The sequence below is a fragment of the Haematobia irritans genome, chromosome 5, assembly GCF_050003625.1.
Source record: "Haematobia irritans isolate KBUSLIRL chromosome 5, ASM5000362v1, whole genome shotgun sequence".
Lineage (NCBI taxonomy): Eukaryota > Metazoa > Arthropoda > Insecta > Diptera > Muscidae > Haematobia > Haematobia irritans.
The window spans coordinates 79,015,094-79,030,043 of NC_134401.1; the positions used below are offsets into that span (position 1 = coordinate 79,015,094).

The 14,950-nt window shown below is 33.0% G+C and overlaps 1 protein-coding gene across 2 annotated transcripts in view; it reads right to left on the bottom strand.

The window, feature by feature from the left end:
- Positions 1 to 14,950, bottom strand: part of Fs (Follistatin) — a 223,662-nt gene that overhangs the window by 67,472 nt on the left and 141,240 nt on the right. The window contains exon 7 of one of the 2 annotated variants that reach the window (XM_075312889.1): positions 6,950 to 7,288. The exons of the other annotated variant lie outside the window; for it this stretch is intronic. Within the exon in view, the coding sequence (XP_075169004.1) occupies positions 7,245 to 7,288 (44 nt within the window). The 3' untranslated portion in view covers positions 6,950 to 7,244. Of the gene's footprint in view, positions 1 to 6,949; positions 7,289 to 14,950 lie in introns of those variants that run through there. 2 annotated transcript variants of the gene reach the window in all.

Sequence of the window (14,950 nt, forward strand, 5' to 3'; positions counted from 1 at the left end):
GCAAATTGTAGAAATTGTATCATTTCCTACTCTATATACACAAATTATATTTCTTAGATCTTAACAAAAAATAATACACTACCAATGACTATACTCAAATACATTAATGGGTTAGGTTTCATTAATATAACGTTTATGTTCATTGATACAACGTTCGTCTTTCATTCAGACAATGAATGATTTTCATTCATACAACGCATAAGCTGCATCCATTCAATGAATAAGTTTCATTCATACAACGAATAATTTTCGTTAATACAGCGATAAGCCTACGTTATATCAACGTACTTATTCGTTAATACTACGAAATGTATTCCATAAAGCGTTTCGTAAATATAACGTAAAATTACGTTGTTATAATGAAATGCTACGTTGGATGACTTTTAATGAAGAATTTCGTTAATACAACGTAGGAATTCATCGTATTAACGAAATTTTTTCTACCAGTGTACACCCTCACAAAAAAATCGCTTCGGTAACATATACTCCCAAACATATTTTGCTTCAAGCATATACATTTTTGGGTATTGCCCAAACATTTATATGTTTGATCTCTTCCAATATATAATATGTTTGAAAGCATATTGGTCTAAACAATATATGTTTGGGTAGTCTAAGTTCCAAACATTTTGTATTTTTGCGTCCAAATTCAATAGTGTTGTCTTCTAAAAAACAATATGTTATTATGTGAACATATAATATGTTTGGAAGCATTTTGCACCCAAAAATATTATATGCTTAAGAAAAACTCTCCCAAACAATATTGTGCTCAAAATTTTATTTATTTATTTATATATTTACAATCATAATGAATTATGAAAATAAACAGGTAATATAGGTGCTAACAACATAGGTTTTCGACCTGAATGCTCAAAATTTTGTTTCTGCCCAATTGTATATTCCCCCACATCTTTCTCACTTCCACGAGATTTTTTAGTTCTTAGCACCTTTTTCTGTAATACAAACATTGTAGAAGAAATTATTCAACTTTATGATTTTTATTTTATTTTATTTTTATCTTTTGCCGGTCGGGGATTCGAACAGTGGACCACACAGTTTGTAAGGATCAAAGAAGTAGCTGATTAATTGCCCAAGGAAAAATAAAATGTTAATTTTGTAATAACAAGCAACAACCACCAACTTAATTCAATATCGCTCCCTGTTAAATAGCGCTCCAAGCTACTAAACACATATATGTTTATAGGCTATTTCTAAATTAATATATGTTTGCATCCAAGCATATTATATTTACAAACATTTTATGTCCCAAACATAATATGTCCTAACATATTAACATATATGTCCCAAACATGTTATGCTAGTTTATGAACATTATATGCTTGCACCCAAAAATATTGTGTTTAAAAATTTGTGTTCCAAACATATAATGTTTATAGCCAAACATATGAAAAACAGTATTTTTCATCCGTGTATGTAATAATTCCATGAATTAATATAACGTTAAATTGGCTTTAGTGAAATAGAGAGAGAGGTATATCAAACTCGAATCATCAACTACCCACCAAAAAGCGTCGCAATATAAGTAGTGAAAATTCCCTTTTTGGATTCGGAACTGGTGCAGAATTGTCGCAGAAGCGATGAATTTAACATGCGCTTGTCATAGGACGGATGTCCACCATTTTAATAGCGGTTGCACTGAATTTGCATCACTTCTTAAGGTGTAATTCGAATTCAGTGTTTTGGATGTGGATCAAACAATTTTGTGATATTTTGCCAAATTAATAATTCTTATAATATTTTATGATTTTTAATGCTTGTCTGAAACGTTTGCCTTCAAATATTTTCATAAATTTGCAATTTTTCTAGAAGGAATTTAGCATTTATTACAAAATTTAAATAATTTGTACCATTTTATTAATTCTTACTCTGGTTTTTACCTATTTGAAATAAAAAAAAAATTAAATTACCCATTAAAAATATGAAAAAAGCGAGTTATAAAAAATTTAATTAAAATCATAAACCAAAAGGTTAGCGTCACTGTATGAATGTTACCTGTTAATTGAAGATTCCAAAATGAAGACGAATGAAGGGGTTGTTATTTTGCTTTCTTTCTTTATACACCATCACGAACATAATTTTTTCTCACTAATTTAAAATAACAAATATTTTATATATTTTATTTGTTATTTATTATATTATTTTAATATATTATTTTTTTAACAATCCCTCCGTATACCATAACAACGCGATTCCAACTAAAAAAACAACCCACGCGGAAACATATCGATTACATCGATGACAGGTATCGATTACAAGTAGATAAAAGAAATATAGGAAAATTTCGTATATTCTAACAAGTGTGTCTCCTTAAGTTTTAAAAGGATTGAATACTTCTTAGTACGAATGAACTAAAATATTTTTCTATGCCAAGTGTTATTGTAAAACTAATCGCACGAACATTTTCACGATTTAAATACATCTTTTGGGCGAGATGAATCTTTGAAGTTGCCGTAAACAACACAAATAGCGTTCGTTTGTCAGTTGGCAGATTACATCACTAAAGTTGCCCAATCCTGAAATATAAAATGCAACCCTCGTAATAAGAGACTTTCGATTACTGTGGTTATTGAAAATAATTCTATTGATGCAAGGTTAGGTTAAAGTGGCAGCCCGATTAAGATTCAGGCTCACTTAGACTATTCAGTCCATTGTGATACTACATTAACTAAAAGTACCTATTACATATGGGCACTTCTAGTTTTTTAAAATAACATATCATAGGACAAAACAACATAAGTCGGTAATTGCTAATTTTCTCTGAATCGCGGGGTGCTAAGCTATCAAAAAGGTCTGTCATATAAATATTAAACATATTCCTGATCTTTTCTACAGAAGTTTTTGTGTCCCCTTAAAGGTGTATTTTCGCTCTCCTGTAAAATTGAGTTTTTAGACTTATGGGGTTTTGTCATAAATCCACAGATATTAATGCCAACATTTGTTGGTACATTACTTCTCAGCCAACTCGCCACATTTCTTATTGCAAGGAAAACTGCAAAAATTATTCCTATACCAAAAGGTAATGGGAAATTTCGTCTAATTGCGATACTACCATATCTATCCAAAGTCCTAGAGAAAATTCTTCATATTCAAATCCAAAACTAGCTGAATGAGAAAAAGCCTTCTATCCACACGACAGTTTGGATTTAGGCCTGATCACAGCTGTCTCACTGCTCTTACTGATGTCGTTGAAACATTACGGTTGGCTCTCGATAACGGGGATATAGCTTTTCTCATACTCCTTGATCATTTAAAAGCCCTTGACCGTGTCCTGCATCCAATACTATGTAATAACCTGAGATTTAACTTTAACTTTGATTCGACCGCTGTGCGCCTACTAGCATCATACTTCACAAAGCGATCACAGTTTACAACCAACGGAATATACAACTCCTCCTTACTGCCACTTAATAACATAGAGGGGTTCCTCAATGATCAATTCTTCTATACTCCATTTATTCAAACGATTTGCCTGATCAAGTGAAATTTTATAATATTCAGATGTATGCTGATGACGTACAACTATATTCATCATGTCACCTGGATTCCATAGAAAACTGTGTGTCAAATATCAATCAAGATCTTTCTAGAATTCAATATTAGGCTTCAAGTAACGGTTTACAGCTTAATCCAAGCAAATCCAAAGCAATACTTATCCGTAATAAACCTGTTGAAGTTGGAACCAACATAAATCTATTATTGGGAACGTCACCCCCAGAAGTTTTTGACAAAGCAAAGAATCTTGGGGTTATTTTCAACAAACATCTTAACTGGTCTGATCATATAACTGCCACTTGTGGAAAATTATAATCTATGATTCGTAATTTGTGGACAACCCAACCGTTTACACTTCTGAATATTAGGATACTTGTTAAAAGCTATATTCTTCCTACAACATTTAACAATGCTATACGATATGAGTATGGTTTGAGAAAATTTGACAGAGTCTCTCACCTTTCGCCAAATGTCCTGAAGTTCCCTCTTGGAAAATATCTGATGTGTAAGTCGATAATAAGCACATGCAAGCCAACATACTTATATAATAAATTGAATTTTGCCAGATCTTCTCGGGGGAGAACTATTATACAACTAAGCCATCGTCGTAGTTCATGTAAGAAACATTTCGTGATTCGTACTATCCGTCTCTGGAACCAACTTCCAAATCATATTCAAATCATAAGAAGCAATTATAGATTCAAGACAAATGTCGTTAAATTTTATAGCGAATCTTGGTGTTATCTATTAACAGAGTTCACTATTTCTCAGGGAATACATATAAAAACACATTTAAATAATTGATATACACATATTGTTAATTTCATTACCTATTCAAATATAAATTTTCAAAGAATTAAATATTAATAATAATAGCTGTATGATGATTGTCCTTACTATTTTTTATTTATAACAATGTAAATTTAGTACTAAATTTATAAGATTTGTATCTTGTTGTACTGAAAACCCAAATCAAATCAAATAAATGAAATGAAATTTCATCCTGAAAAACACTGCAGTGATTAGGTAATCTTTTTGCTATTCCAGGTCCGAAACCCACTTGTCCATCCAATTTGGAGCCATCAGTATAGAAATCTATATATTCTTTATTCCCCGGGGTCTGTGTGCATCACGCCTCACTGTTGCGTTAGGCACATCTGGCATTATTTTGAGGACCGAACTGTGACCGTAACTTTTTTCGCTCGTGCAACGACTGTTTGGCCAATATGTCTAACGGCAATAGATGCAGCATGACATTAAGGCAATTTGTTCCAGTCTTGCCGAATGTGCCTGAGATACACAAGCACGCCATACGCTGAACTTTGTTTAAATTTGTCGGATGGTGAAGTGCCGGCCACCAGACTATAACACCATATAGCATATAGGTCTAACCACTGCCGTGTATAGCCAATGCACAATTTTTGGTTTTAGTCCCAACTTTTTTCCTATTGCCTTTTTGCAAGAGTACAAAGCTACCGTTGCTTTTCTCGCCCTTTCTTCAATATTAAGCTTAAACTTCAGCTTCCTGTTCATTAAAATATATTTTGCACACTAACCAAAGGGAATTTCAATACCACCTAAGGAGATGGGCTGAACCATGGGAATTTTGCGTTCTTTGCAGTACATGACTAGTTCTGCCTTTGCAGGATTTACCCCTAGACCGTTTTCCTTTCCTTCAGTCATCCGGAGGGTTCTCTGTGTAATATTTCTGATTGTGGTTGGGGATTTTCCCCCGACTGCCAGGGCCACATCATCTGCGTATGCCACCACTTTTATTGATGCAAACAAATTGTTGTCGTATTAGGTAAATAGGAGATTTTTGGGGGTAGGCCTAAAAACTGAAGCGAAAAGTCGTATTCGGCGTTTAAAGACGCACGTACGAATCACTACAATTATCGTGACTCACGACAATTTTCGTAATTCACGGCAATTTTCGTGATTGACACAAATTTTTCTGATTTACGAAAAACCCCGTTATTCACATCTAAGGACAATTTTCATAAATAACGATGAAATTAATATTATTATGTATCTACCTATTTGAATACAGTAAATGACAATGTGTACATTTAACGCTATTAACGCAGTTAAGATCTAATTCTGTTATTGTAATTGTGAGATTAAGGCCTGTGTAGTAGAGTGATCAAAACCGGTAGGTGAAAACGGGTGGACCGGTTTTTCGTTTTGCACCGATTGTGGGTTTTGTATAAAATCCCATTTTCGGTGGACCGGTAGAGCCGGTGTTTTTAATATCATAAAAACCGTTTTTCGGTTTTTTATTTTCAGTTTAAACTGAAATAAGAAAACATGCCGAATGTATTTTCTGCGCTTCCAACTTGTATCTGAACACTTCCAACATAGTATTATTCCAAGATGTCAAATAAATTACGTTGGTTTTCTAAAGAAATCCCAAAGATATTTCAATGAAATATAAGCAAATCGTGTTTGTTCAATTAGGAGCGTATATTTTGTCAACAAAATCTATGATATTTCTTACGTTATTATTATTCGACTTAATTTGGTGTATCTTTGTGTAGAAAATGAGCTCTGTTTGTGAATATTTTGAAAAACAACAATTTTTAGTTGTCTTCAAACCGTCGTTCACAATATTCACAAAAAGCAAATGGAACCAAAAAATAAACAAAATCCAACATTTTAATGTTTATCTACGCAATTACAGCCAAGGAATTTAATTTTTGCATTAAAACATTTATGTATTTTCCCTTCATTTACATTAAATTATGCGTTACTTTTGGGAAAAAAACCCGGCTGGGCCGGTTATTTTATTTTTAAACCACCGCCCGTTTTTTTAGAACCGAGAAAAACAGACTTTCAAAAAAATCGGGCTTAGATCACTACTATGTAGCTATAGCTCTCTTCATGTTAGCTTAAAATTTATGATTCTATGTTAACTAATAAAAAACCGAAAAAACATAGTGAGTAAAAGTAAAAACAATATAAGTAAAATATGGTTCATAAATATGGAGACGTCAAACGTAAACAGACATCAAATAGTAAACATTACAAAAATCAGTGATCGTAAATTTACTCGTGAGCATGAATGTTTTCGTGAGCCTGAATTTTATGGAGATGGTGAATTTTATTTATTTAAGGGTACATGTGGCGCCATATGCAGGTATGGTAGTAAATAAAATTACCCCTGTAGGAAATTGAGGTGACTTTCAGTTAATAAATTGTTAGTCATAACTGAGTCACAGATGACTCAAAACCTAACTCATTTCCCATGTAAAATCCTATTCAGTTTTAACACGTGTTGTCATTGGAACGAGTCAGTCCTCACTCAACCCTGCATAAGATTCAGCTAACCAAAAGTTAGCTCAAAGTGAGTTAGCTTTAGGCTGATAATATATGAGCATACTATGAGTTAGCTCCTAACTGATTAGTTTATGGTGAGCTCTTTGTGGATAATAAAATATTTTGTTTTATTATGTTTTATTCATTTTATTTTGAATTAATTAACAAATAATAACAATTCACATTTTTTTAAATTATTTTATATAAATAAACGTAAATAAAAATTCGGATAATATTAGTTTAGTTAATCTTGTCTTGAGTTTGGGTGCTGTCTTAATTTTCTCATTTAACTCAGAGGGAGTTGTACCTACTTTTGTAATGACGCACACTGAATGGAAGTGGCATTCGTCAGTGAAGTCCAAAAGGATTAAGTGTATTTCCCAATATCTTCGTCCTCAAACAGCCATTTAATACTTTTATTCGAAGTTTCCATTTATTCCGTCACTGATAACGATGGGTTCTAGTGGAAAAAGGAAAGTTTAATTATTAAATTGCATTTTAACCCTCTAATGCCCAAGGCGGGCTTCATTTAATAAGAAAGCTTTTAGTAAAACACACCTTAAGACAACAAAAATGGGCAATATAAAAAGAAAACTTATTTGAAACTATTCAAGAGGCTTTGCAGCATATGCTGAATTTTACGGTATACATTTTGCTTGCTTAGTTCTCTTGCTTTTGTGTCGTTAACATTTAAAATTTAATCACCTGGCAAAAAAATTGGGACATTAGAGGGTTAATTATGCATTTATATGTTACTTACCGCTATCCGCGACATAAAATTACAAAAGTTCTCTGAAATTTGAAATTACACGCGAAATTGAAACAAATATAAAAAGCCAAATCGAAATTGACAGTTATAGAGTCAATACATATTTTTTGTTTGTTTATTTGAATTGTTTCCATGACTTTACTTCACTTAAATATGCATCAGCTTAGAGTGAGCGCAAAGGTAACTCATTGCTGATCGAGAAAAAGTGAGTTTGGGAAAATTTCAACTGACTCAATACTGCATAAATATTGAGTTAGCTAAAAGTCGCCTCAAATTAGTTAGTAAAAAGTTAGTTTGATTTTGAGTGAGTTCGAGAAATTCCTACAGGGACCAAATACAAGTTGGTAGGAGTCATGCGTGACACGCATTGTATGTGTAAGTTATTGTTAAAAAAAAAAAAAACAAATTCTTTGTGATAGCATAATTTACAAAAATTAAAATATTGAATAGGTTTTAAAAAATCACATAGTGCTTGGTGCACAATATAATCAATCAAATAGTTGATTGATTTTTGTCGCGAAATTAATTAGAAGTTTAATTGCTTCAATTAACATAGTAATTGCATTTTATGACATTATAACTTTTGACCTAATATAATTTCACAAAGACTTTCTACCAGTTTCTACACGGACGAAAAAGACTGGTTTTCATATGTTTGGGTGTAAAAATTATATGGTTGGAACTCAAAAATTTTAACACAATATTTTTAAGTGCAAGCATACAATGCTCATAAACTAGCATATCATGTTTGGGACATATAAGCTAATATGTTACAACATATAATGTTTGGGACATAAAATGTTTGTAAATATAATATGCTTGGATGCAAACATATATTAATTTAGAAATAGCCTATAAACATATATGTGTTTAGAAAGAGTGACTTAGAGTGTATGTTGCAAGTAAAATAATGGAAGTAACAAATTGGCGCCTTAACCCTAGGATAGGCGATAAGCTTTCGATCACTAAGCGCTCAAAGTCAAATTTGGTCTGGCCAGACCAAGTAGTCTATCCTAGGGTTAAAAATATATATACACAGAGAAAATTTCATTATTTTTTATACTCTCCACCATAGGATGGGGGTATATTAACTTTGTCATTCCGTTTATAACACATCGAAATATTGCTCTAAGACCCCATAAAGTATATATATTCTGGGCCGTGGTGAAATTCTGAGTCGATCTGAGCATGTCCGTCTGTTGAAATCACGCTAACTTCCGAACGAAACAAGCTATCAACTTGAAACTTGGCACAAGTAGTTGTTATTGATGTAGGTCAGATGGTATTGCACAGTGGGCCATATCGGTCCACTTTTACGTATAGCCCCCATATAAACGGACCCCCAAATTTGGCTTGCGATTGCTCTAAGAGAAGCAAATTTCATCCGATCCGGCTGAAATTTGGTACACTGTTAGAAAAATATGTTTTTCATATGTTCCGATATAAACAAAATGTGTTTCGGGCACAATTTTTAAACACAATACATTTAAGTACAAACATGTAATGTTCCTAAACTAACACAAAATGTTTGGGACACATATGTTAATATGTTAGAATATATTATGCTTGGGGCATGAATATTTCATAAAAATAATATGTGTGAATGTAAACATATATAAATTTACAAATTTCAAGTAAACATATATATGTTGGGATACTTTATTCAGAGAGCGACAGAGAGAGAGAGTTAGTATAGAGAAAGAAATAGAGATGGAAACCGGGAGGGTTGAATAAAAAGATATCAACATAACACAGTGAGAGAATGAAATGAGAGCAATTTCTGTGAAACCGTTTGTATGTTGTTTCGGAAAACTGTTTCATGATAAGGCCAAAAATTTAATATGCTTAAGTCTAAATATTATTTAATTTGAATATTAGAATGAATATTCGGAACCAAGAGAATAGACATTTGAAAAAAACAGCATATTTGTATTACAGAAAAAGATGCGAAGAACTCAAAAATTTCGTGGAAGTGAAAATTATGTGAGGGAATGAGCACAATCTTCTTTGGGGACTTCTCCCAAGCATATACTATTTTTGGACTCAAAATGCTTCCAAACATATAATATGCTCACATAAAACGAACATATTAATGTTTCGGCAGTATCCAATAATATATGTGCTTCCTGCAAAATATGTTTGGAACATATGTTAGAGAAGCGATTTTTTTTGAGGGTGTACATGGTATTGGTATATTGTCTCTAATAACCATGCAAAAATTAGTCCATATCAGTCCACTTTTACGTATAGCTCCCATATAAACGGACACCCAAATTTGGTTTCGATTTCTCTATGAGAAGCAAATTTCATCCGATCCGGCTGAAATTTGGTACATGGTGTTAGTATATGGTCTCTAACAGCCACGCAGAAATTGGTTCATATCGGTCCATAATTACATATAGCCCCCATATAAACCGATCCCCCGATTTGGCTTGCGGAGCCTCTAAGAGAACCAAATTTCAACCGATCCGGCTGAAATTTGGTACATGGTGTTAGTATATGGTCTCTAATAACCATTCAAAAATTGGTCCACATCGGTCCATAATTATATATAGCCCCCATATAAACCGATCCCCCGATTTGGCTTGCGGAGCCTCTAAGAGAAGCAAATTTCATCATATGTTCTCTAATGACCATGCAAAAATTGGTCCACATCGGCCCATAATTATATATAGCCCCCATATTAACCGATCCCCAGATTTGACCTCCGGAGCCTCTTAGAGGAGCAACAGTCATCCGATCCGATTGAAATTTGGTACGTGGTGTTAGTATATTGTCTCTAACAACCATGCCAAAATTGGTCCATATCGGTCCATAATTATATATAGCCCCCATATAAATCGATCCCCCGATTTGGCTTGCGGAGCCTCTAAGAGAACCAAATTTCATCCGATCCGGCTGAAATTTGGTACATGGTGTTGGTATACGTTCTCTAATGACCATGCAAAAATTGGTCCACCTCGGCCCATAATTATATATAGCCCCCATATAAACCGATCCCCAGATTTGACCTCCGGAGCCTCTTAGAGGAGCAACAGTCATCCGATCCGATTGAAATTTGGTACGTGGTGTTAGTATATTGTCTCTAACAACTATGCCAAAATTGGTCCATATCGGTCCATAATTATATATAGCCCCCATATAAATCGATCCCCAGATTTGACCTCCGGAGCCTCTTAGAGGGGCTAAAATTCATCCAATCCGGTTGAAATTTGGTACTTGGTGTTAGTATATGGTCTCTAACAAACACGCAAGAATTGGACCATATCGGTCCATAATTATATAAAGCCTCCATATAAACCGTTCCCAGATTTGATCTCCGGAGCCTCTTGGAGGAGCAAAATTCATCCGGTTGAAATTTGCAACGTGGTGTTAGTATAATAACCATGCCAAAATTGGTCCATATCGGTCTATAGTTATATATAGCCGATCCCCAATCACACAAAAATTAGTCCATATCGGTTCATAATCATGGTTGCCACTCGAGCCAAAAATAATCTACCAAAATTTTATTTTTATAGAAAACATTGTCAAAATGTTATTTCTATAGAAAATTTTCTCAAAATTTTATTTCTATAGAAAATTTTCTCAAAATTTTATTTCTATAGAAATTTTTTTCCAAATTTTATTTCTTTAGAAACTTTTTTCAAATTTTACTTCTATAGAAAATGTTGTCAAAATTTTATTTCTATAGAAACTTTAAACATAATTATATACGTATTTAATCGGCCTTTGTTAGTTTAATACGGTGTTAGGAAATTTTAAGATACCTTGCCATCGGCAAGTGTTACCGCAACCCAAGTAATTCGATTGTGGATGATACTCTTCAGTAGAAGTTTCTACGCAATCCATGGTGGAGGGTACATAAGCTTCGGCCTGGCCGAACTTACGGCCGTATATACTTGTTTTTTTTTTCTACCCGTGTATGCCTAAGGTGAAACATAATATGTTTGAACAATACAAACAATATTTTGTTTGAACCAATCCTGAAAATATATATGCTTGAAGCAAAATGTGCTTGGGGTATATGTTACAGAAGCGATTTTTTTCAGGGTGTATTGAATGGTAATTGACATGTTATTACATTCATGTGACCTCCATGCATTTACACCCAATTTCCGCTTTGCAACTGGTAATTGACCACTACTAACGTAGTTTCCATTAAGGATGACCAACTAACATGAATGTGAAAATAGGCATATCCCCCCCTGGAGCAAGGAGAAGTTTTATTAAAGGTTGTCGCGTGCTTCTAAAGAAATTATTTTATTGCATCTGGGCCACAATCAACACCCTAATACCACACGATATATTTATGTCTTTGAGGCCATGCGTTCCCTTTGGCGTCCAATTGAAATGAAAAAAGGAAGACTACTTTCCGCGAGGTTATGTATGGCGTGGTTCACGTGTTTTGATGAATTTATAATTAGTGGACAAAAGATGGACTAAATATGTGGCGAAACAGGACCAGCTACTCTGCGTGATAATGTTTGCTACTGTACAATGGTAAAATATTTTGCGCAACAAACATAGTGATCACCGATGCATTTAATTCTTATTTATAGCTTTTAAAAAATCGTAAATAACATATATTTTGTCATAGTGAAATAGCTTTTTTAGCCAAGAAATGAACAAGGATGTACTCTCGCATCCCCCAAAAAATATATGTATTAAATAATAAATTTAAACTGAAGTTGTAACGTGATTATATTTTGCAAGATTTGTTGTAGATTAGTGCCACGAAACCATTTATGGCTCCAGATTTCCCGACTGCTCCAACATCCACACGAACGGATAGGCAAATTTCATATGTTTCAATGTCAAAGTATTTTAGAACATATTATGTTATAATATGTCTTTCCATAACTAAATGTGGATGCAAACATATATTAATTTAGAAATTTCGTACAAACATATGTTTGTTTAGAAATCTCAGAGAGAAAGAGAGAGCAAAACTATCGATATTATTTAGAACTGAATTTGTATGAAAATATGTGTTTTTATCTACATCGGCATTTTTGTGGATCTAAAAAAACTGGTATGTGTTTAAGGACTCTTTTCATATCCTCCGATTAGTTCTTAAGAGGAGGGTAAACCATAGTGCCATAAAACAAAGACAATAAACTTGAGGAAGATAGGAAATTGGCTTGCGTCATACCAAATGTTGCATTTACCATGTTAGTTCCATACATGTTTGTAATTTTTTTATTTATTTTTCGTTTTTATTTTTTAAATGAAAAACTTAATTTTCTTAATGAAACAATGTTAAATTTTAGGCTACAACAAAAAAATTACATTTTCCCCTTTATGGAAATTTATTTCGTGCACTTAATTTATTGTTATTTGCATTTTAATGATATGTCAATACTTGTCGTATACGCGTTTGGTTCGAGTATGAAACTAACACGGTAAATGGTTTGATCTCCTCAGTAGTCAATTTCCTATCTTCCTAGAGTTTATTGTCTTTGCCATAAAATAGTGCTTTCTTTTGACGTTAATACATTTTCTTTCAAAGTAAATAAACAATTCGGGTTTACTTGCTCTTAAAGTTTGTAACAAAGAGGAATTTCTTTTGCTTAAAATTTCGTTCCTGAGTAGAGTATTTTTTCTTTTGGAGTATGTGTATGCGATCAACTGTTTTATCGATACCATAAATAATATCAAGACATTGTGAAAACAGTCTTATGTTTTAAGAAAAATTTACTTCTCGAACCCCAATGAAGAACAATTGTGCAGATAAAAACGAGCTAAATTTCAGGACGACAGTTTGTCAAAAATTTTAAATTTAATGATGAAACAATTTGTTGCATACGAAACGATGTTGCCAAACGTATATTCGCAAAGAAATGCTGGTTTTGTATTGTTTCGAGTAACCATATATGTGTTGCGGAATCTTATTCATAGAAAAAGAGAGAGTATAGAGGAAATAGAGATGGAAACCAAGAGAGTTGACGAAAGGTATAAACATAGCACAGAGAGAAAGAGAGAGAGAGTGGTAAATGAGAAGACTTCGGGGTACTTGTGTCAGTGATGCCAACTCCCGAAGGGCAAAAAGCACCAAAAATATATTATATTCTAACATACCAGTTCCCATTACAAAAACTACTCCAGCCAGGTGAAATTCAATGTGCTACTACAAAAAAAAAAAAAAAAAAAAAAAAAAAAACTTTCAAAGATGTATTATGGAACTTTTGGGTACTGATTTCATTTGAAACATTTTTACGAAATTATGAACTCCTATCCAAGTGTACATCTTCATAATTTTAATGCTTATTCTACACTCATTCAATTAATTTTTATCAGTAATGACTTTCAAATTTCAAATTTTTCAGAGGAGAAAATAAATGTTTCGACATTAAATTTGGAAATATTAACATTTGCTGGGAGTCTATTTCTATTTTTGGTGAATTTAATACTAACATTTTTAATGACATACTTATCTAGTTCAGAAATTCTGCACTCGTCGCTAGACTTTCAAAAAAGAATAACATTATTGATTAAAAAAGGATCAATACCACCTTCATAACAATCAAATTCTATGGCACTATAGTTGAGTTACTTAATATTTTGACAGTCTAATCTGATTTTTTTTATGAAAAGATGTCGTCAATTATACTCAATAGTGTTCAAATTGAAAAAACAGCACCAAAAGCACTAAATAAAAACGCCAGAAAGCACCAAGTTGGTGCTTTTTTTGAAAAGGCACTAAAAAGCCACGTTGGTGCTTTTTCTGAAAAGGCACTAAAAAGACAAATTTTGTGCTTTTTGGAAATCACAAATGCTAAAAGCACCAAATTGGCATCACTGACTTGTGTGTTGTTGCGGAAAATCGTGGTTGAGTGCATTCGTTTTGCACTATGCACTTGACAACTTAATTAGGCATTCTCAACAATTTTATATGCTTAAGACCAAATATTGTCTAATTTGAATGTTAAAACCAGGGCTGTGGAGCCGGAGTCGGAGTCTTGGAGTCGGAGTCGGAGTCTGAAGATTTCGCTGGAGTCGGAGTCGTAAAAATTTTGCTCGACTCCGACTCCGGCTAAACCAAATTTTTTAAAACACTTCTTATTTTTGTAACTAAGCGAGTTTTTACGCAAATTAGTTTCCATTGCGTTATTCATTCGATCAATGTGCAGCATGATTGTAAATGAAAATCAACTTCCAATTACGTCTATCTTTTTATGTTTCCTAGAATGTTAGACTAGCAGATGGGCTGGATCGATCCATTTTAATGCCCATATCAATTTATTTGAAATATTTCGAACAATCGAAATTATTTTTTTTTAATTTTATTTTAAGGCCATAAACATATGTGGAATAATGACAGAAAATTTTTTCAAAGTTGTTTTTTATAGA